General features: G+C 45.1%; 4 protein-coding genes across 4 annotated transcripts; all 4 read left to right on the forward strand.

The window, feature by feature from the left end:
• Positions 1-365: 365 nt before the first annotated feature.
• Positions 366-7,219, forward strand: rnpep (arginyl aminopeptidase (aminopeptidase B)). The gene is made up of 11 exons (XM_084440585.1): positions 366-811; positions 1,432-1,572; positions 2,167-2,318; positions 2,910-3,026; positions 3,236-3,471; positions 3,973-4,086; positions 4,475-4,587; positions 4,714-4,822; positions 4,908-5,132; positions 5,745-5,887; positions 6,320-7,219. The coding sequence occupies exons 1-11, from the start codon at positions 428-430 to the stop codon at positions 6,467-6,469; spliced, it is 1,884 nt and encodes a 627-aa protein (XP_084296711.1). The 5' UTR covers positions 366-427; the 3' UTR covers positions 6,470-7,219.
• An 820-nt stretch (positions 7,220-8,039) lies between these two features.
• Positions 8,040-12,346, forward strand: cyb5r1 (cytochrome b5 reductase 1; the record flags this gene model as incomplete). The annotated part of the gene is made up of 9 exons (XM_084440943.1): positions 8,040-8,054; positions 8,530-8,676; positions 8,830-8,902; positions 9,074-9,180; positions 9,410-9,539; positions 10,686-10,769; positions 11,208-11,293; positions 11,456-11,555; positions 12,064-12,346. 9 exons carry the CDS (start codon positions 8,040-8,042, stop codon positions 12,234-12,236), a joined length of 915 nt encoding a protein of 304 aa, XP_084297069.1. The 3' UTR covers positions 12,237-12,346.
• A 2,068-nt stretch (positions 12,347-14,414) lies between these two features.
• Positions 14,415-20,547, forward strand: adipor1a (adiponectin receptor 1a). The gene is made up of 9 exons (XM_084440462.1): positions 14,415-14,537; positions 15,567-15,651; positions 15,981-16,200; positions 16,667-16,780; positions 16,953-17,124; positions 17,799-17,985; positions 18,106-18,293; positions 18,373-18,566; positions 19,142-20,547. Exons 3-9 carry the CDS (start codon positions 16,057-16,059, stop codon positions 19,268-19,270), a joined length of 1,128 nt encoding a protein of 375 aa, XP_084296588.1. The 5' UTR covers positions 14,415-14,537; positions 15,567-15,651; positions 15,981-16,056; the 3' UTR covers positions 19,271-20,547.
• Positions 20,548-20,929: 382 nt separating this feature from the next.
• On the forward strand, positions 20,930-22,588 carry rabif (RAB interacting factor). The gene is made up of 2 exons (XM_084441200.1): positions 20,930-21,318; positions 21,689-22,588. Exons 1-2 carry the CDS (start codon positions 21,166-21,168, stop codon positions 21,935-21,937), a joined length of 402 nt encoding a protein of 133 aa, XP_084297326.1. The 5' UTR covers positions 20,930-21,165; the 3' UTR covers positions 21,938-22,588.
• The last annotated feature ends 385 nt before the right edge of the window (positions 22,589-22,973 follow it).

The following is a 22,973-nucleotide window of genomic DNA, read 5'->3' on the forward strand; positions in this document are numbered from 1 at the left end:
AGACACTGTAAGGACAAGTGATTATAATAATTCCAATGTAGGCTTCCTGTACATGTACTTGTTACACATGGCTAATAAACTTTCTATTCATTGTCATTGATACCAGGTAGATTAGCTTGTGTGCCCTACCAGAATAACCTCCATGGTCTGTGCACAGTTCCATCTGGTTACACCTACCCGTCCCGTCAGGTCTGCGAAGGTGATCATACGAGTACACATCGGAGGAAAGGCGACATCTTTACGGAAGGGAACGCGGCCCCGGTGTTCGGCTCTAACTATTCCTCCATGGGCTCTAATCACGGCGCCTGGCGCCCTCTGCCGGTGATGCCTCGCCATAACACCGGAAGTCACAGTCAGCGCCGGTTGCGGAAGAATCACATGGACCTTGGCACCGATTGATTATTATTGAACTGATTGAACTAAAAATATGGAAACCCCTCTGAAACTGCACTCTGATGAAGCAGAGGACGTGGCTACATCCTCCAGCTTTCGTCAGTTCAAAATACAACACTTCCACTTGGATCTGAACGTGGATTTCGAGAAGAAAACCATTGAAGGCACCGAGACGCTGAAGCTGAAATGCATGAAAGATTCTCAGAGCGAGTTGCTGCTGGACATCCACCCGTCTCTGTCCCTGCAGGAGGTGTCCCACGGACAGGGCAAAGACGAGTCCGTATTTGCCAGTGTGGAATTTTCCACGCGAAAGTTCACCACGTACGGGTCCACGCTGGTCGTGAAACTCCCCACGCCGCTCAGAAGCGAGGATGAATTTCGTGTGATGATCAAGTACATTGCGACTGATGGACCGGGGGTAAGAGCCTCATATGTTCACTGCTCGCTATACAACAATACTTCTACTACTACTATAATAATAACAATAATACTACTACTAATTGGCTAATTTATTCCTAAAGTTAAAGGCCTGAGTTTAATTAGGTTCAACTCATGGAAGTGCTAGTTCAGCCCAAGAGTGTTAAACTCTAGTTGCCAAAAGCGACAGTGCACTCATTAGCAGCCAGTCTGTAGATGTCATGGCTGGACTCTGCCCAGATTGGCGAGAAGAAACCTTTCCTGTACACGTCTGGTTTCCCTGTGCTGAACAGAAGTCTCTTCCCTGGCTTCCACACGCCCATGAAGGCCGGATTCATAGTCGACGCAAACTACATCAACGCAAGCTTCGCAAGGCCACGCAAGGTCTCGTTGCGTTCTTGCGCGTCATACCGAAATGTGTCACTTGACGCAAGCAATAGTGCAATTCCTTGCGTTTCCACAAAACAAAACACAGCTCTCGAGTCATGTTGGAGCTTGCGTTCACAACGTAGCTTGCGTTGTTTGCGTCGACTATGAATCAGGCCTAAGAGCCCCTGCTCAGCTGCTGTGAAGGTAATGCATGCCCAAACCTTCTGCTCCCTCCCTGTCCCACCCTGCTAGGTGTGCTGGCTGTCTCCAGAGCAGACGGCCGGGAAGACCAAGCCCTACGTGTTCACCCAGGGCCAGGCGGTGCTCAACCGCTCCTTCTTCCCCTGCTTTGACACTCCAGCCGTCAAGAGCACCTACTCTGCCTCCGTGAAGGTGAGCCCTCCCTGGGATGGACTGACCCAGCGGTCCGGGAGGAAGATCCGTGCTTCTGATCATCTTATTTTCTACTTTTTTTATGTTTGAAAGATAAAAGTGTGTCTTTCATTCTGCCTGCCTGAAACCATGCTGTCCCACTCAATCAGCCTTGTGCGATTTGCTTAAAGTTGCCCTGTTTAAGACAGTATCCAAGTTACAGTGATCACTGAGTTTCCTCCCTAGACTGCTTCATAACCGTTCAAGTAATGGTGCGTTCGTTTGTGGTCAGAGGTGGCAAGTCGCAAGTGGCAAAATACCTACCTCCGACCTGTGTGCATTCGAGCTATATACCATTATATCACAGTTACCTAGTTATATCTATATACCATTATATCACAGTTACCTAGTTATATCTATATACCATTATATCACAGTTACCTAGTTATATCTAGTGCATTCGAGCAACTGGGGGCTGAGAAACATATCTGAATTTGCGACGAGGAAGTGCGAGTCCATGCGGTGTTTGATTTAATCATTCCTAGTAGCAAGTCGCAATTTGCACCTCCCAGTTATAAACGAACGCACCATAATGGTTGATCTGATCTGTCTCAGGTACCTGATGGTTTCACGGCTGTGATGAGCGCTAGCGAGTGGGAGCACAGGAAGGAGGACAACACCTTCCTGTTCACCATGGAGCAGCCCATCCCCTCCTACCTCGTGGCTCTGGCTGTGGGGGACCTGGTGTCGGCGGAGGTTGGTCCGAGGTGAGGGGATCCCACCGCCGTCTCATTTAAGAGCCCCAAACGCTCGACCGCCTCAGTCACATGCTGGTTCCACCATCTGTTCTATATCCGATAGTCCCATACTTATTACAGAGTTTGTCCTCTAAACTCAAAAGGATTCCTACAGAATCATAACCAAGGAATTTCACTTGGGATCATTGACCTTCATTATTTCTGTAGACTTAAATTGCCTCTTGCAAATCAAAGAGCAGTCCACTTACAGTTTGCCTAGTTAACTTAAAAGAACTTTGAACACGGTTGTTATACTTCATAGAGAAATGTGATATGACCAATTCCGTTCATGTTACATGTGTAACGGAGTCGAATAGGTTAAACTCACTCCTAGCTGTTCGATGGCGTAACTGGTAACGGTGTTTGAGAGGTGGCCACGTGCGTTCACCAATCAGAGGACCCAGGTTCGATCCCAGTATTGGGCACGTCGCAGGAGGAAGCGATATTGACGAGCGACGCACTGACACCTGTTAGACATGCACCTTTGGATACCCCACGGATGTCACCTGTTCGGATCAGATGATGCCTTTCTAGTTTCACAGCTGTCCGATTCTCTTGCAGGACCAGAGTGTGGACAGAGCCATGCCTGCTGCAGGCCGCCAAGCAGGAGTACGACGGCGTCATCGAAGAGTTCTTGGCGGTCGGAGAGAAACTATTTGGGCCCTATGTCTGGGGAAGGTGAGATCCCCTACAGTGATAATCTGCTCATCAAGACATCAATGTAGTTCTCTGCTGGAGTAACAACCTGAACGTGAACCTGAACATCATGTAGCTCTGATGTTTTAGGTGTGTGTTTAAAAATGTGATGTTGACATGGTTGGCAAAAGGAAAAACACAACCATAAAAATCTGGTCTTTGTAAGTTTGTTTCCTGTGTCTCTGCCTCAGGTATGACGTCCTGTTCATGCCGCCCTCGTTCCCCTTCGGGGGGATGGAGAACCCGTGCCTGACCTTCGTGACCCCCTGCCTGCTTGCCGGCGACCGTTCGCTCGCCGCCGTCATCGTGCACGAGATCTGCCACAGCTGGTTCGGTAACCTGGTGACCAACGCAAACTGGGGCGACTTCTGGCTCAACGAAGGCTTCACCATGTACGCCCAGCGCAGAGTGTGCAGGGAGCTGTACGGTGAGACGCCCTCCTGCTCCACGATTGCGGCTGTGTCATAGAAATTGTAGTTTCACCACCTCACCACCTCCCTCAACCTTTCACATAGCTGTGCTAAGGAGGTCAACACACCTAGACGTTGTCTGCTCCAGAATAACCATCCTTTGTCCCATTGTCCCTGCAAGAATTACCGCCTTTTCTCATGTCACGTCTGTATTCTCGACCACTGTTGATGACGCCTGCCATTTAATATGACGTGCACAACGGGTTAGCCAATCACATCCCTGGAAGCGTCATACCTGTGTATTGCTTGAATATAAGGCCGCGCAAGACCAGACTGCGGGACTTCACTTGGATGAACCACTCACGTGCGTTTCCTCTGAAGTCCTTGCGCTCTTATTTTTTCTCAATAAACCAGACTTGACCTCTATGAGCGGATCTTGGCAAATCCTTTTTGACTAGATCAGTTAAAAATCTTCTCCAGCTGCCTGTACTAAGTCCTCTGCTGGTCACTGTTTGCAGGCGAGGCCTACACCAGCCTGGAGGCGGCGACGGGGAGGGCCTTACTCAGGCAGCACATGGACAACACCGGAGAAGACCACCCTCTCAATAAACTACGTGTGGAGATTAGACCAGGTCAGACCACGGAAACGCAGGCATCGCATTGCCTCTTAACAGCTACAGCCATTTCTCCCAGTAGCCTAGCCAAAATGGCCTCCGTGCAGTTTCTTATCTTCAGAATCAGAATCAATCAGAATCGGTTTCATTGCCAAGTAGTTTTTACACATACTAGGAGTTTGCTCTGGTCAGTTGGTTCATAACACTGACGGATACAACATTAGACAGGGTGCAAGGACTAGACAGGACAGTGCAAATGAACAGTGCAAAATACAATATTCAAAATGGTGTTCAATATGTGTACAGAGTGTTGATGTGTGTGAGTTTCATATATACAAACGTGGGTGCCATTGTGATGTGTAAACCTGCATGGCTTCTTATGATCCTTCCACTTCAATCTTTTCAGGTGTTGATCCTGATGACACGTACAACGAGACGCCGTATGAGAAGGGCTTCTGCTTGGTCTCCTATCTGGCCCATCTGGCAGGACCCCAGGAGCGCTTTGATGGCTTCCTCAAGGTTGGCGTTACTCATCACACTGTATGACATCAGAGCAACACCATCCTTTACTGTCCCCATCTGAATCAGATGGACAAATGCATTTAGGAACAATATCACTGATGTCTCTGAATCTTCACTTCACAGGCCTATGTTGACAAGTTCAAGTTCCGCAGCATCATGGCAGAGGACGCCCTCGAGTTCTTCCTGGAGTATTTCCCTGACCTTAGAAAGAAGGGAGTTCAAGACATCGAGGGTAAAAGTGTCTAAGCGTTAGTGTCCCGGTGGGGGAAATGAGACACGACAGTTTGAGCTGACGTGCGCTGTGGTTTCTTCTCCAGGTCTGGGGTTTGACAGTTGGCTCAACGTGCCCGGTTGGCCCCCCTACCTCCCTGACCTGTCCGCCGGTCAGAGCCTGATGGACCCAGCAGAACAGCTGGCAGAGCTGTGGGGTGCTGAGAACCTGGATCTGGCCAGCATCGGCAAGACCAACATCCAGTCCTGGAAAACATACCAGACCGTTTACTTCCTGGAGAAGATCTTGGAGAAGTCCCCGCTGCCCAGAGGTAGGACATGTAGCTCTCCTGCTCACGGCCCCCTCCCTGCAGGGTTCTGCAGCCCTGCTCCTGAGGAACCACAGGGTTCTGCAGCCCTGCTCCTGAGGAACCACAGGGTTCTGCAGCCCTGCTCCTGGAGAACCACAGGGTTTGCAGCCCTGCTCCTGGAGAAACCACAGGGTTCTGCAGCCCTGCTCCTGGAGAACCACAGGGTTCTGCAGCCCTGCTCCTGGAGAACCACAGGGTTCTGCAGCCCTGCTCCTGGAGAACCACAGGGTTCTGCAGCCCTGCTCCTGGAGAACCACAGGGCTCTGCAGCCCTGCTCCTGGAGAACCACAGGGCTCTGCAGCCCTGCTCCTGGAGAACCACAGTGTTGTGACACCTAAAGAACATTGGCCTCTTACATACCACCTCAAAATCAGTTTTCAGAATCAGTTTTTATTGCCAGGTAGTTTTTACACATACTAGGAATTTGTTTTGGTCAGTTGGTGCATAACGCTGATGGAGCCAGACAGGGTGCAAGGACTAGATGGGACAGTGTCACGACAGGACAGTGCAAATGACACAAAATACAAACACGTTTGTACAAAAATGACATGCATTCTCTTTGGGCCTGCCCAGGTTATATGGAGCAGCTGGAGGAGCAGTACCCTCACCTGGTGAAGACCAGCAACGCTGAGCTGAGGCTGCGCTGGGCTCAGATTGTTGCCAGAAACCAGCATCAGCCAGGATACCAGCACATACGCAGCTTCCTCAGCTGCCAGGTGTGTTCACAGGATTTAAAAAACAAACAACAACAACAAAACAAGATTTTTATTGCCTATAGAATCAGAATCAGATTTATTTAGGCCAGGTAGGTTTTTACACATACTAGGAATTTGTTCTGGACTGTTGGTGTATGACTCTGATAAATGGACAACAATAGACAGGGTGGAAAAATACGACAGGACAGTGCAAAGTATATAATAGCGCAGAAAGTAAAGGGCAAATACAATATGATGTGCATACAATATACGCCTATGTATGTGCAGTGTGATCCTATGTACAATCCAATCAAAAGTCATGTGCAAATAGTGCTGCAAATTATCAAATAGTGCTGCAGAATCAGCGCATGACTTACAGTTTTATGTGTAAAGAGCTAGGAGCTATTTAGCTGATCTGTGTGTGTGTGTCTGTGTGTGTGTGTGTGTGTGCAGGGGAAGCAGAAGTACACACTTCCTGTGTACCGCGCTCTATGGAACGGGTCTGAGGAGACCAAAGCCTTGGCTACGGAGATCTTCAGCGACACCTCTCATCAGCTTCACGTCAACGTTCGCAACTACGTGAAGAAGATCATGAAGAGTTAACAACACTGGCTTATGAGATCTGGAGGGTGTGAATGATAATGATGATAGCAGTGGTCGGAGGATAGCCTACAGAACGTTTACCTGGACAAACAGCAAGTCAAATACAGGACTAAAGATAAGACCATGTCAGTGGAGATGCTCTGATGAAATTACTTCTTATTTCTAGACTAGGCTTAATCTTTGTAGACCAGTCCTAACTTTCACTTAGGCCCAGACAATCCATTTATTTTCAGACGAGACCGTTTGCCAATGTCATCCTGTCAGAGGGATTTGTGTCATGACTTGTGTTGTGTGACTTGGGTTTATGAAGATCGTCGTGGAAACCAATCATAAGCACTTAGTGAGAAGGCATTAGACTGCAACCATGCAGTGTTGATTTAGTTCATGCAGGCCACATTTAAATGATTGTGTTTTTGTATGAAAAAGCATATTGAATATGCTGTTTTACTTTCATTAATTAAAACTTTTCAAATTGTAAAACTGACAATCAAATCAGTTGTTTGTATTTTGTGATCCTTGTTCAGTTAAAGTTAGTACTTTTTCCAACCACTTGCGAGGTAGGGCTACTTTTGCATCCTTTTATGGCAGTTTACTGTAGCTACTCATATCCATGAGTCATAGAGAGCAGTCTGGCTGGTGATCGCGCAGAACCAGAAAAAGCCTACGGATCGTGCGAGTGCCCAAAACAGTGAGCAACTTTCAGAGTTTTTAAACCGTACTGACACTGCAATGTAGGCCTATGACTTTAATTCCTACCTGTACTTTTGTATTGAGATTTCTCATCTGGAACGTAAAATAAATTTGAATTGTCATACTCAATCATGGCTTTGTCTTGCACCACAGTCTTTTGACGCATAATTAAGAACAGAAGACTCTTCAAGTGATTGTTCTGAATGCACCCTCTTTTTTTACTCCCTCAAACAAAGGTTATGGAATGCCAAGAGGGGACACTCATGGGTTCCCAAACTCCATCAATGTGGGCCTCCCCTCTGAAAACAGTGACACACCCGCGCCCCCCCAACCCCCCAAATTTGTCCATAAAAAAAGACCTTTAAAACACATTAGCAACAGTTGCAAGATCATAGTGTACACCAAGTAGAACAGATTGTGGAAGATGGGGCCATACTCTCATTTGAAGAACTGAAGTCAAAATTCAAAATAGATGCCTCCTCATTTCTTCCATATATGCAAACAAGCCAGCCACGCACATAAGCCAGGCTGGACCTGGCCTGGTTTTTGTGAACAGCTAGCTAGCTAACTTAGCTAGCACTGACAGGTCCAGTAAACTTCAATGTCTACACTTTTGTGAACATTTTTAACAAACAATTACCTGTCAGAATCTTTGGGCAACCCGTAAAAGGCAAGCTGTGGACATGTACTCAGCATTGCAGAACACTCTTTTCGTTTTTCCAGACGTTTTCTTCACTTAAGTGTCCCCTCTTGGCATTCCATGCTCTTTGCTGTAAATAGAGGGTGTCTCCTGGAAACTCATGGAAATCATGAATCATTAATCCACCCAAGGAAAATTGGATTTCCTCCCATCACTGTAACCTTGATATTTGGACTCACCATGAAATACTCCTTGGTAAGATCAGTCTAGCTATATTGCTCAGGATTGATTGCTTTCATATGTCTTTGATGGCTGGTTAGCTGGCTAGCTAACCTTATTTAGATAGCATTTATGGCTAGCCAGTAAGCAAGAGACAGGGCAAAGAGCTAGCTAACTAAGGTTACTCAGTAATGTCTAGGTCCCCATTTCCTCTATGACAGTGGCTAGCTAAGTGAGCTAACTAAGTTATCTATCTATATTACTGTCAAGTGAAGTCTTTTTACCAGCAAATCAAATGAAATTACTTGAAACATTTCCCAGGACATTCCTTGCAGAGTTGTTGAACATATGGTGAATTTCCATAGATTAATTACATGGTCAATTAATCTATGGCTATGTTTATAGCCTGATAGCTAGCCAGACTTAACATTTTGTTCACTGAATGTTTTGTAGGTAGCTACTTTGCAACAACAGTCTTTAAATGCCCATATCTGCTGGTTGTTTCCCCTAGACCACGGTGTCTGTGACCACTGGAGTGGTTCTTCTCTCCAGCGTTGGCCTCATCCTGGGGGCCTGGTTCCTCACCAAGAAGAAGAAGGTTCCTCTCACCCTCCAGGACCCGTCTGTTAAATACAAGCTGAGGCTCATCGATAAAGAGGTCATGATCACCTCACACCCATACAGTGAATTACAGTGTAAAAAAATATACCACATCTTAACTTATACAGATTATACATCCCCAGTTTGAACACCTATTAAGAGTTAAGATTGTTTGCTATTTCACTGACTATGAATTCCTTTCATACTGTAGGTGATTAATCATGACACTCGCAGATTCAGGTTCGCATTGCCGTCAGCTGAGCACATCCTGGGTCTGCCTGTAGGTGAGCGCTCACACACTGTTCCTCTTGGCTTTTGGTCGTTTTGGACTTTACAATGCGGTACAGAACTTATACAGTATATATACAGTGTGTGTGTGTATATATATATATATAGACAGAAGTTGCACCTTGAAATTCCAATTAAAATGTACCCTGTGTTATGATTTTCCTCAGGAAAGCATGTTTATCTGTCTTCCCATATTGATGGCAAATTGGTTGTACGGCCATACACCCCTGTTTCCAGTGATGATGACAAAGGCTATGTGGACCTGGTTGTAAAGGTATGGCTTGTCAAAACACGCATGAAATATTGAATACACAGCGAACACAGGCAAGTCAGACATTTACAGCCAATATCCTGCAAGACATTAAGGACTCGTAACAGTGAGGGTTAAATTATTTGATGAGAGTAATCATATCTCAAATTCAATTCAACACTGACTCAGCTGGAAATAAGTCAGTGCTGGGTGGACAGCTTGTGGAGGAAATTCATGAGTGGTCTGTCCACAGATCTATTTCAGAAATGTAAACCTCAAGTTCCCTGAAGGAGGAAAGATGTCTCAGTACCTGGAGAGCCTGCAGCTGGGAGATGTGGTTGACTTCAGAGGACCAGGGGGCCTTCTGGAGTACCAGGGCCACGGTAGGAACAGTCAGATGGCACACCTGGCTCATCACTGGCACACCTGGCTCATCACTGGCACACCTGGTTCTAAACTGACACACCTGGTTCTACACTGGCACACCTGGTTCTACACTGGTATACCTGGTTCATCACTGGTACACCTGGCTCATCACTGACACACCTGGTTTATCACTGACACACCTGGTTCTACACTGACACACCTGGTTCTACACTGGCACACCTGGTTCTACACTGGTACACCTGGTTCTACACTGGTACACCTGGTTCATCACTGGCACACCTGGTTCTACACTGACACACCTGGTTCTAGACTGACACACCTGGTTCTACACGGACACACCTGGTTCTACACTGGCATACCTGGTTCATCACTGGTACACCTGGTTCTACACTGGCATACCTGGTTCATCACTGGTACACCTGGTTCATCACTGGCACACCTGGATCTACACTGACACACCTGGTTCTACACTGGCACACCTGGTTTTACACTGGCACACTTGATTCTGGCACACCTGGTTCTACACTGACACCTGGTTCTACACTGACACACCTGGTTCTACACTGACACACCTGGTTCTACACTGCGATAGAGGAAGTCAGCATTAATTATGGATCTTTACTGCATTCCATATTTACATGTTTTTGTTACTGAGGTGATTATAGAGAGAGCTCTCAGGCTGGCGTTGTGTCCATAATGATAACATTCCTTTTGGTAACATGTTACTGCCCTGTATTAGCGGTGCTGGGTAACTTAGGCATACAGCATATTTATCCTGTGAGTGTATGATGTTTAATCTTAGTACCCACACCTATAGAGTCAAATGTGCTTTTTAAGTAATAGTGCCTGAGAAGGTGATGGATTGTATCACTGTTGGGGGGCCTGGTTAAGCCTGGTGTACAGCAGAGGGCCTACGTAGTTACAAGATGAGTACTCCTTGTTCACATTTACATAGTAATTACTATCTAAAACCGGGCGGCAAAATAAAGCGCTATATGTCTTTTCTAAACAGGTTCTAGTATCCACAATGAATCAATTCCCCAAACATATTGGAACCCCGTGCTCCATGCATCCATCCATGCACCCTCTGAAAAGGAATAACCAGTCTCATGATTGTCTAAACTTTTTTTTTTCTCTCACAGGGCAGTTTGCCATTCAGGCGGAGAAGAAGGCCGCTGCTGAGATGAAAACGGCCAGTTCAGTTGGCCTGATAGCTGGTGGAACAGGTACATCTTCACCATGCCATGTAGACCAGGGGTGCGTTCAAATTCAGCGAACATAGCGAACGTTTGCGAACGTTGGCTAACTATTTTCCGTTAGCTTTGTGTTCGCTGCAAACGTTTGCTAACAGAAGCTAACAGTCTGGAGAGGTAGTTCGCCAGTAACAGAACAAGGATCACAATGGACCCAGGCTTACTGGAGATGTGCTCCCATGGGGATTGTTGCTTATGCGAACTATTTGGAACGTTCATTAAAAGCCGTTCAAATGTGACCGTTTGGAGAAAACATGTTTGCAACGAACGTTCGCCTCTTAGCTGAATTTGAACGCAGCCCTGGATGTACAGTGGACCTGGACGTACAGTACACATGGATGTTACAGTAGCTGTGTCTGGTAGGAAGGCGTAGATGGAGTGGTTTTATTCCTCATCCCCTCCTGTTTGTAGGCATCACCCCAATGCTCCAGCTGGTGCGCGCCAAATTCAAAGACCCCACTGACCAGACCACTTGCAGCCTGCTGTTTGCCAACCAGGTATTTGGCCTATTATGTCCCCTGAGGAATTTTAACTTGGATTCTGCACAAAGGATAGACAGTTAGATGAATGATTAATCTGATGTCGTTTACTGTATCTTTAGAATGCTTTCTGAAGCCCTGTGTTGACCAGTGTGGCTTGTGTCTGTGTGTCACCGACAGACGGTGAAGGACATCCTGCTGAGAGATGAGCTGGAGGAGCTGCAGGTCAGAAACCCAGAGCGCTTTAAGCTGTGGTTCACAGTGGACAGAGCGCCCGAGGGTATGTTCTATGCAAAGTTCTCCCTGCTTGAGATGCAACTGAATAGTGAGGGTTAGGGTTAGGGCAGATGGACTTTTACATATAGGATGGTGATCATGTGGAATTCATTGCACTGACCATAGTGCTGTATTTTCCTTCTTTGAACTTCTTTTGATAACAATTTACAATCTTTTGTTACAATAATTTTAGATGTGTGATTTCGTAAGTAGCTGTGTTTTTGAACTATTGTATTTTACTGTTATTATTGTATTTACTATCATGTTTCTTTCTTTTCTTATTTTTTCTTGAATTCTATTTATGAATTGTAGTATCTTCTGCATTATTGTATTGTACTGTATGTTTTAGTTGAGGACTCTTGGAAAACTAGCCGATGGCTAAAAGAGATCCTAATAAACAAACAAACAAATAGTGAGGCCACATACACTGAGTTTATGATCTGTGCTAAACACACCAGGGCACATTATTGAACATCCTCTTTTCTACATCTCCTTCCTGTTGTCCCCTGCAGGCTGGGAATACAGTGAGGGCTTCATCAACGCTGAGATGATCCAGGAGCACCTGCCTGCCCCCGCTGACCACAGCCTGGTGCTCATGTGTGGACCGCCCCCCATGATTCAGTTTGCCTGCAACCCTAACCTGGACAAGCTGGGCTACCGGCAGGCTCAGCGCTTTGCCTACTAACTGCCCTCGTCCTCCCACAAGACATAATAATATATCTTCTGTTTCTATTTCTGCCTACTGGCGTCCTCTGATCAGTGAGGGACTGGACAAGGAAAGAACAGGGCTGAGTTTCCCAGACGCATCGTAGCACTACGTTCATCGTAAGCTATGGCGTTCATCATAGCGCTAACGTAGCGCTACGATGCCTCTGGGAAACTCAGCCCAGGGGAGAGAAAAGAGGGAGTCAGGGTGTCTTTGAGCCTCGCCATATTGAGCACTTGTATTATTTGTTTGGTGATCATGTAAGCCTCTCAGAGAGGGTGATGCTTATTATATATTGGCTGCAGTCAGTTGGATACAGTGCTGTACTCTTGGATGAGAGGGTGAAGCTTTGTGTTATTTTGATATTCTGAGCCTTGAGTGTCCCTCAAAGCCTCGGCAATAAATATGGGGTGGCTCCTGCATCGCTTTAAATGCACATCACAAACTATATGCACTGAAGTATTACCGCTTTCACTGATATGTACATTTTGGTAAAGGGTATTTACAAATTGTTTGCCATTTATTTCAGTTAAGATGCTGTGTGTGTGTGTGTGTGTCGGGGGGGATGTGTGTGTGAATGCATGAGAGAGGGAGAATCTAAGTTTAAAATCAATCATTTAAGAATATAATTTAAGATTTTTTGTCTTGGAGCTGTTTGAATTCGTAAAGTTTTAAGAGTTCTGTCTGCATTGCACTACTTTGTTTCATATTCTGTGTTTATGGAACAATAAAATAAATTCATTTGAAAAATCTAATATTCTACGCTTACACTAAACAGTGTCATCTCATCATAAAATATTGACTGTCCAGTTTGAAATAGAGGTTTAAGAACTTGATGGAAGGTGGATACAGTTGCATGGCATTTAAAATGGACACCCCAATCAGTTTAATTATTCATGGTCATGAGACTGAGTGGGAGTTGGAAATAGGGTAACCCTAACCCTATAAATCCACAGCCTGCCTGCTTCACTGGTCCCCTTTGTAGAGTAGGATTAGGATTACTGGGGATTGGAGATGCTGATGGCAGTTGGCTTCTGGAAAGAAACTATCCTCACAGAATTTTCTAAAGCCTTTCTCGGACAACTTGGTCTATCCATAAAGCAACTTTAATGTTATTTTAAAAGAGGATACCATATTTACTAGTTCAAGTGAGCATCAATTCAAATCAAACTTTATTTGGATAGTGCCTCTACACAGAGGCAACACCATGCTTTTTACAGAGAGCAATGGGGGGATGAGCATACATCAGTTGGGTACTGCTGGCATCAAGTGAGCATACATCAGTTGGGTACTGCTGGCATCAAGTGAGCATACATCAGTTGGGTACTGCTGGCATCAAGTGAGCACACATCAGTTGGGTACTGCTGGCATCAAGTGAGCATACATCAGTTGGGTACTGCTGGCATCAAGTGAGCATACATCAGTTGGGTACTGCTGGCATCAAGTGAGCATACATCAGTTGGGTACTGCTGGCATCAAGTGAGCATACATCAGTTGGGTACTGCTGGCATCAAGTGAGCATACATCAGTTGGGTACTGCTGGCATCAAGTGAGCATACATCAGTTGGGCACTGCTGGCATCAAGTGAGCATACATCAGTTGGGTACTGCTGGCATCAAGTGAGCATACAGCAGTTGGGTACTGCTGGCATCAAGTGAGCATACATCAGTTGGGTACTGCTGGCATCAAGTGAGCATACAGCACTTGATTGAGATACTGCTGGCATCAAGTGAGCACACATCAGTTGGGTACTGCTGGCATCAAGTGAGCATACATCAGTTGATTGAGATACTGCTGGCATCAAGTGAGCATACATCAGTTGGGTACTGCTGGCATCAAGTGAGCATACATCAGTTGATTGAGATACTGCTGACATCAAGTGAGCACACAGCAGTTGATTGAGATACTGCTGACATCAAGTGAGCATACATCAGTTGATTGAGATACTGCTGACATCAAGTGAGCATACAGCAGTTGATTGAGATACTGCTGACATCAAGTGAGCATACAGCAGTTGATTGAGATACTGCTGGCAAGAGTTTCCACACTTCTCTCCTTCAGTCTTGCAGCCACTAGATGGGGATGGCGCGTCGTTGTTTACACGCGTCTCTAGTTGAATTGGGGTTTGTGGTTGTCATGTCATTAGCTGGCGGTGTTGAGTAGTCGGTGTTGGGTACAGGGTTAGGGTTGAGTGACTGACTGACTGTCCCGGGGGGGGTTCGCTTGTTTTTGTGAGAGAATCCGGAAGGGATCACATTTCCTTATAACCTGGAGAGCCTGGTAACGTTATGCCCGTTCAATGAAAACCCGTAAAGTAGCTAGCACCAGTAAATGTCATTGCGTTAAGATAACAAAGTTGATTTTAGACTTATTTGGTGTAGCATTAACGTTAGCTAACTCCAGATGTGTCAGTCAAGTGTACGTACTACGAACTAGAGGCTAGCTAAGCTAGCAATAGCTACATTGCGGTTGTGAGATAGCTAGCACTAGGCTAGCGCGTTAGCCACTAGCTAGCATCTTAATTGCTAGTGTTCGTAACCTGATCATGTCAGCTGAACTAGGAGGCCTGTTGTGAAGCACTGAATGCATTTGTGTTGCCTGATGTTAGGCTTTGCCTGCATGTTGTTTGTGTTGGTGCGGATGAAGTGTGTTTTATCTAGCTAGAGAGATGAGCTAGGCTAGCCCAAATGTGTTTACCTATCTGGGCTAGCTAATTGAGCTAGCCTAGGCGAGGAAGGGCTTTGTTGTAGTGCTATCACCATCTGAAAATCCTCATTTGACCATATCACCATCTGAAAATCCTCATTTGACCATATCACCATCTGAAAATCCTCATTTGACCATATCACCATCTGAACATCCTCATTTGACCATATCACCATCTGAAAATCCTCATTTGACCATATCACCATCTGAAAATCCTCATTTGACCATATCACCATCTGAAAATCCTCATTTGACCATATCACCATCTGAAAATCCTCATTTGACCAGGACTTCTGTAACCATGTCCATGTCAACCAGCTCACTGGGTTTTAACTAGCCAAGCTTAGACTACAGCATTTTCTGGTGATTGCCTTGATTGAACAATTATATTAATTGTCGATGGACGTTTTTCAAAGTAGTCCCTGCTTGTTTATTTTCCATTTTATGTATTATTTTATGTCTAGGTTGGCTATTTAATGTAAGCTAATGTTCAAGGTAGAGCCAAAACAATGCTGTGGTCTTACTTGCCAGACCTTCTGCAAGCCACTGAAATGTGAACTCTCAGGTAGGCCAACTCAATAAACAAATTGCTTTTTTTCTCAGTACCGAATGCAAATCCAAGAAAAAACAATCATCCATTAGGAGATAAAGACCCCCCATAAAACTCACATCATCTGCAATTGTACAGGTAAGCTTGGTAATTTCAGTTGAATAAGTACATTATAGCTATTGGTTGACATGCTTTTGAGTCCTGGGATAGTGCGTCTGTTGTTTTGTGTCCTGGGTGGTTCTGTGTCTGTTGTTTTGAATCCTGGGTGGTTGTGTGTCTGTTCTGAGTCCTGGGTGGTTGTGTGTCTGTTGTTCTGAGTCTTGGAGTTGTGCGTCTGTTGTTTTGAATCCTGGTTGGTTGTGCGTCTGTTGTTCTGAGTCTTGGAGTTGTGTGTCTATTGTTTTGAATCCTGGGTGGTTGTGTGTCTGTTCTGAGTCCTGGGTGGCTGTGTGTCTGTCGCTCCTCAGTGTCCCCGGTGCAAACTGAAGTTCCAGGCTTCAGCAGGACACAGCGGCAGAGGACAGGTCATCAGGCAGTCTCCCTATGTCAGGCCGAAACGGGTCTGCGAGTGATGCAGACTGCCGGATCCTCGAGGACTGTCGCGTCCCGGACGTGGAGCTGATGGAGCTGGGGCCGCTGCTGGAGGAGGCCGGCCGGCCATCAGGGACCAAAGGCCTGCTGTCAGAGGTGAGAAACGGGGTGAAGGCCCCCTGGTGTGTATTGTTCACGAGGATAATGCTGCATTTCTTTTGTATTGGAAACATCGGGATTCGCAAGTTCAACGTCCAAATCCTCATGAAATATGTCACTTGAACTTGATTTTCCGCCATTTTACTCGGGGTAAAGAAATCAACCCTGACTTCATCGAAGTCAACTGCTGATGTCAAAATCAAGATGGCTGCTTCTGTTTATTAGCACTTCTGTCTTATTTGTGCCTCATTAAATCAGTGGACAAAGCTGCTACGGAGTTCGTATGCGCAAAATAGCGCATAGTTCATTGTTATCAACTGGTATTGCTAATAATGGCTAACTTGGCTAGTGGGTCTTTCGTCTTTTTTTGCCTTTTGTTTCTGGACGTCGTCCCGAATGCCAAATCCGGAGCTCCGATACAAAAGGAACACGATCCCAACAGCGTGTGCTGTGCTTCCCACAGGGAGACTCTGTGCTTGCCGACGATGAAGAGGACGATGACGAGGTGGGCGAGGTCCTGACGCTGCCCCTGCAGGCTCACCACGCCATGGAGAAGATGGAGGAGTTTGTACACAAGGTCAGCATCGTTATTCATCACCGTATTTGGGGGCACCACGGTGTCTGCCTCGCAGTTTTGCACCTGATCTGATTGGTGTCTGCAGCCTATCAGCTCACTCCAGGACTGGTTCTCCCTGTTCGTCCTGGGATTACAAACCGTGGCGTTTAATGAAACGGTACTTGTGTTCCAGGTATGGGAGGGGCGTTGGCGGGTCATTCCTTTCCACGTCCTGCCGGAGTGGCTGAAAGACAATGACTACCTCCTCCACGGACACCGCCCCCCCATGCCCTCCTTCCGGGCCTGCTTCGGAAGCATCTTCAGGATTCACACGGAGACAGGAAACATCTGGACCCACCTTCTAGGTATAAAACATTGAAAGGGTTGCGCATGAAACTGTTAACCTCTCACCTAATACTGTACATGCAGTATCTGGTGTTATGTCCGCTCTGTCTGTGGCATGCTCTGTGGGTTCAGAGTTCAGACCGTTGTCCCCTCTGTCTGTGGCATGCTCTGTGGGTTCAGAGTTCAGACCGTTGTTGAAGACAAACTGAGGTTTTACTGTTGTCGCTAGTCAACATAGCAAATATTTAAGTCGATACTACAAGTTGTATTTCTATCAATGCAATGTATTATGTAAGGGATAATGTATGTACGCTTGGTTCTGTGTGGTATGTTTAGAATGTTCAGCAACTTTCAGACAACCTCCAACTGTCGCCCGTAGACATGTAATGTGTTGCCCTTGGCAGCGGTGATTATTGCTCCAAGCCAGTGAATTATCAAGAAATAATTCACCGGTAGAATGTGCGATTGTCCAATCAGAATCGAGTATTTAAGAGAGCTGTGTAATAATATATATTTTTTGATCTTGCTATAATCTAAAGCAATGCAGCTCCTTTTGTCAAATAAATATACTGTAACATACAGTCAGGGAGATATGTGGTCGATCCAGGAGGCCCAGTATTGCCAGCTCCATTTACATACCCAATAAGCCAGTTGTACCCACACTCTTAGGATGACCCGGTTCTGTCTCCCCCAGGGCTGATTCTGTTCCTGGGTTTGGGCACGCTCACCCTGCTGCGGCCCAACGTCTACTTCATGGCCCCCCTGCAGGAGAAGGTGGTCTTCGGCATGTTCTTCCTGGGAGCGGTGCTGTGTCTCAGCTTCTCCTGGCTCTTTCACACCGTCTACTGTCATTCTGAGAAAGTGTCTCGCACCTTTTCCAAGTACGGCCGCTCCCCTGCTCCTCTGCCGGCTTTGTTTATAGTCCTTGGCTTTATTTTAACATGATTTGACACAAATAGGGGACAGATGTCTGAGGTGATGTGTGTCCTTGTCCTTGCCAGGCTTGACTACTCGGGCATCGCCCTCCTGATCATGGGCTCGTTCGTGCCCTGGCTCTACTACTCCTTCTATTGCTCCCCCCAGCCGCGACTCATCTACCTCACCATCGTCTGTGTGCTGGGCATCGCCGCCATCGTAGTGGCCCAGTGGGACCGCTTCTCCACACCCCGCCACAGGCCCACGCGAGCAGGTACCGTGAGTTCACTCACTATCGCACTACTTCTCACATCTTCTCACTTCACCGACTGCCTAACATTGTGTTCTTCCAGGCGTGTTCATGGGTCTGGGTCTCAGCGGCATTGTCCCCACCATGCACTTTACCATCGAGGAGGGCTTCGTCAAGGCCACCACGGTGGGCCAGATGGGCTGGTTCTACCTGATGGGCGCCATGTACATCACTGGTGCTGGGCTGTACGCTGCCAGGATTCCTGAGCGCTACTTTCCTGGGAAGTGTGACATCTGGGTAAGTGTATGTGGCAATATTGCCCAGGCTGCATTCTGAATCGCATATTTCTGAATACGTAGTACAGCTGCACGTAGAAAGTCTGTACTTTGCACACGGCACGCATCCAATTGGGACATACTACCTTGTCATAACATTGCACCTTGAAATTTAACAAAATCCATCCAGAGTCCATAAAGTGACATTTGTCCACAGCTGGGATTCATCATAACGCCTCCGGCACGACTCGCACATGTGATGTAATTACCGCTGCGCACGGGATTGTTGGTCAGAATAGACAGAAAAGTCTGCTGGCTTGCATACTGCAAAATACAACCGGATGTTCTACGACATCCTGGTATTTTTTGCCATACTGCATGTGGCATACTATATACAGTATTGGGACACACTACATCCTTTTTGGCATACTATATAGTATGGAAGTATGCGATTCGGAACGCAGCCCCAGGCTTGTAGCATCTTGGAGACTCCTGTCAAATCAATGAAGCATACATTGAAAACCAACACTGATGTTGTGTTAATGTTGCTAAACGTTTGCCTCTTTATCTCTCTCTCCCCGATCCCCCCGTCTCTAGTTTCATTCCCATCAGATCTTTCATGTGCTGGTGGTGGCGGCAGCCTTCATCCACTTCTACGGAGTCTCCAACCTACAGGAGTTCCGCTACGGCCTGGAGGGGGGGTGCACGGATGACACCCTCCTCTGAGAGCCTCGACCCTGTCCCCTCCCAACCCCTCCCTGAAAAAAGACTGCTGCTGGAACTCAAAATGGTCACCTGTTGGTCCTTCACTCCTCTCCTGATTGGCTCATGTCATACTTGGTTTTCTGGTGGCGTGTTCTGCTTTGGCTCCTTCCTCCCATTAAAGTAGCTCTAGCCAGTAAAGTATGTAGTGGCACCCCACCACTTTTTGTAATCAATCAAGGGTTTTCACTCCCTTTTAGCTCATGAAGAACAATGTGGGTATATGGCCAGATTGGGATGTTCTCTTAGTAGAAGCCCACTTCCAAGACGCATGCTGTAATACCGTCTTCCTCAGCTTCATAGGGGAAGCTGTTGGAAGGGCGTTTATGACTGAGGGCGCAGGATGAGTTCAGCTCACTTTATTCAAGGAAATGATTGATATTCATCAGATCCTGGGTTAAATATGACCCTAATTACAAACATAGTAGAATTCAGTCAATTTTTTATTTTAGATGCAATCTTGGTGTATAGACTCGAAAGCATCCATTCAAATACTTAATTTGGTAGTTCACTCAATGTATATAATTATTTTATCATTACCTTGATTTGATAGTTAAAGATAGAATAATACTAATTTTGAGTGAACTCACTATTTACTACGAGGCTGGTGTTTGTAGTCTGCCCCTTCATTTCTTTCCAATCAAACTAGATCTATTAGAATTGATTAAGTAAAGTAAGTAAGAATTGATTGCTAAAATGAAACTGGCTGGGTAACGCACAATGTGTGAATCTGGGAATAGGTCAACTGAGTATCTTCATGTAAGATCCCATTCTCTTTAAGCTATATTTCAGGATGCTATGAGAACGGTAAAGGTCAAATGCACCTTAGCAGTGTATATTATAACAATTCAAAATATAAGTCACGCAACTGCATACTCCATATAGTATGTATGAAATAATCTTTTAGAATTCCTGTGCCTTAGGCCAATGGAAATAGTTTTTAAATAGTTGGGCCAATATTGCAGTCAAGTGAACTTCATTAGGATCTCAAGATATGATAACTTCTTTTTTGTTTTCTTTACCTTATATCCAATCAGATCACTATTGAATTATGAACTCCATCAATAGGTTTTTATCGAACTGCTGTTTATTAAGACTCCTTTTTTAAAAGCCGACTTAATGCGGCTTTATTACAAAGACTAAACAATCTGTATTCTTGACTTTTGTGTTGTGTCCTGTGTAGACCAGTGATGAATCATACATTTGAAATGTAAACACATAATAAATATTTATTAATTGTAAAATTGGAACCGGATTAAACTACCCTTTTGTCCTGAATTGTCACAAATGTAAAATATATGTATTTCCAATTTATTCCAGTTGTATCCTCTACCATACTTAACCATCTATGTATGTGAATTATTGAGTAGGTGGTATTTGCACGTAGGTCGCTAGCTATTGACTATTAGTAATAATTTCAAATATTGTCATGTTTTTAACCTGCTTTTCTCATCAACCAGACAAAATTCCTCAATCTGGCATTTTTCTGGAACGTTGTTAAACAGCGTTTTTTTTCCAGAGGGACTCATATAAAGGGTGCACCATTCTCATGCTGAGTACCTCCTGAACGTCAGTGGTTGTTACCATTTATTTTGCTATTTAGTTAAAATGCATGTGCTGTACTCGGTTTGGGTGTTTTAGTAATTCATGATTTATCTAGTCAGACGCTCTAGAGGTGTTCAAATTGGCCAGGAGAGACGACTCGGACCTTCCGGATATTCAGCTAGCTAGTGGTTTATTTGTATGGTTCCGTCTCCATCGGTCTGATTAGCTCGCTAACGCCCAGAAGAACATTTAAGAGCATCAAATTGGTATTTGTATGAGTACCAAAGTCACACAAATCCCTGTTAACATTCACAATGGACAGCAGTGTAGAGAACTCCCTATCTGATGGGTGCACGGACCGATCTCTGCTGGTGTCAGAGGATGGGAAGAATATGAAGTCTGTTTTGTGCCAACGTTGCGGATCCAAGGTCCTCTGTCCAGGGATGGCTGTTCTTACAGAGAGGGAGGTAAGAGTAAGATCAAACCTGATGTCATATTAAGAGAGGGAAACATTCCACTCCACGAAAATGTTAGGCTTCAATTATTTATATATATATATTCATTGTGTTGTGTGGTGGGTGGTAGCGAGACTCAGACAGCTGTTGTAATATGCCAGAGCATGAGACTGAATAAATAGTAAAACTAGCTTGAATAGTCCCACATTAGTATCAATGGTTTTGGCATGAAGCACTCTGTGATCCCCTCAGACCCCTAAGTTACACATTCATAGGAAGCAGGCCTCGGGGACTGCATTCCTTGTAACAATGAAATGTATAAAATATCAAATGCATGTTCAAGATTTAATTAAAAATATATATTTTTGCCATTATCCATTAGCTGTTCCTGCCCTCTATGCGGAAAAAGACAACGATTAGCCAATCAGAGGGCTCTGTGGATGGGGACACGCTGACCTCCCATTGGTTAGTTGATGACATGTACACCTTTGAGAACGTGGGCTTTACCAAGGACGTGGGGCGAATCAAGTATCTGATTTGTGCAGACTGTGAGATTGGACCCATTGGCTGGCACTGTCTGGATGACAAAAAGAGCTTTTATGTTGCACTGGAGAGGGTGAACCATGCCTAGTGTCTAGTGTCACAACATGGAAAACAAGGTTTTGGATCTATCTCTTCTACAACTTGTTATTAATTTCCCCCTCTGGATTTGGGTGTTGTTTTATAACTTGTTTGTCCAACAAATACAGTTGTATTTGTTCTGCTCTACTCTTTTGTTATACTGATCAACAATTCTGTGTGTGTGTTTTTAAGAAGCTGTCGAGTAATCAAATGATGCAGCCTAACTGACTCGCTTCATGATGTTTTGATTGGTGGACTTTTCAACTTGTAGCCTACATGTACTTATTATTTTACCACATTAAAAACATTGTTACTATCTCTGATGTCTTACAAAAACAATTTAGATGGCCATTTGATTTGATGTGTAGAACAATTATTAATATGGATTTGTGCTTCATGAAAGCTGATATATTGAAATGTCAGTCTGCCACATTGGGTGTGATTGCTGGTCTGCATGAACGTTTTCCCCCCTTAAAACACATAACAGGGTCATCACATCACCATAACAGGGTCATCACATCACCATAACAGAGTCATCACATCATCATAACAGTCATCACATCATCATAACAGAGTCATCACATCAGCTAAACATCTAGCCTTATATATGATTCTCTTGTCCTTTCACACTCTTGCCTGTACTTCTCTGCACCTGAACATTTTAAAGCATTGACTTGAGATCTTTTCGTAACCCTCAAATAAAATAAGTACCATTATCCAAAGAAAAAGTGTCTTATTTGCTTGTGTTTATTGGCTAGTTATAAATATAATTGATAATTTGTGTGATATTTTGAGTCCAGTCTGTGATTCCCCTTACTGCATGACACCCTGATGACAAGCTGATGACACCCAATCACTGAGCCTTCCGAAGCCTTTTAAAAAATTAGTCCCGGTCACCGTCATGTTCCAATATGAATGCGCTCATGTGTATACATTTGGCATAAAACAGAACTTTATATTTATATTTTATTTATATTTATGCGTACACCGACAATTACAGCTCATGCTTCATTATGAAGTAAAACATCCGTTAAAATCCCTTATGC

This window comes from Borostomias antarcticus (genome assembly GCF_949987555.1).
Source record: "Borostomias antarcticus genome assembly, chromosome: 7".
Taxonomy (NCBI): domain Eukaryota; kingdom Metazoa; phylum Chordata; class Actinopteri; order Stomiiformes; family Stomiidae; genus Borostomias; species Borostomias antarcticus.

Excerpts from the sequence above, each read along its gene's own strand:
- rnpep (XM_084440585.1), top strand. The coding sequence starts at position 428 with ATGGAAACCCCTCTGAAACTGCACTCTGATGAAGCAGAGGACGTGGCT. Across the intron at positions 4,588-4,713 it reads GCTTTGATGGCTTCCTCAAG|GCCTATGTTGACAAGTTCAA; the intron begins GTTGGCGTTACT and ends TTCACTTCACAG. Across the intron at positions 5,133-5,744 it reads GAAGTCCCCGCTGCCCAGAG|GTTATATGGAGCAGCTGGAG; the intron begins GTAGGACATGTA and ends GGGCCTGCCCAG.
- rabif (XM_084441200.1), top strand. The coding sequence starts at position 21,166 with ATGGACAGCAGTGTAGAGAACTCCCTATCTGATGGGTGCACGGACCGA. Across the intron at positions 21,319-21,688 it reads CTGTTCTTACAGAGAGGGAG|CTGTTCCTGCCCTCTATGCG; the intron begins GTAAGAGTAAGA and ends ATTATCCATTAG.
- adipor1a (XM_084440462.1), top strand. The coding sequence starts at position 16,057 with ATGTCAGGCCGAAACGGGTCTGCGAGTGATGCAGACTGCCGGATCCTC. Across the intron at positions 16,201-16,666 it reads CCAAAGGCCTGCTGTCAGAG|GGAGACTCTGTGCTTGCCGA; the intron begins GTGAGAAACGGG and ends TGCTTCCCACAG. Across the intron at positions 16,781-16,952 it reads TGGAGGAGTTTGTACACAAG|GTATGGGAGGGGCGTTGGCG; the intron begins GTCAGCATCGTT and ends CTTGTGTTCCAG.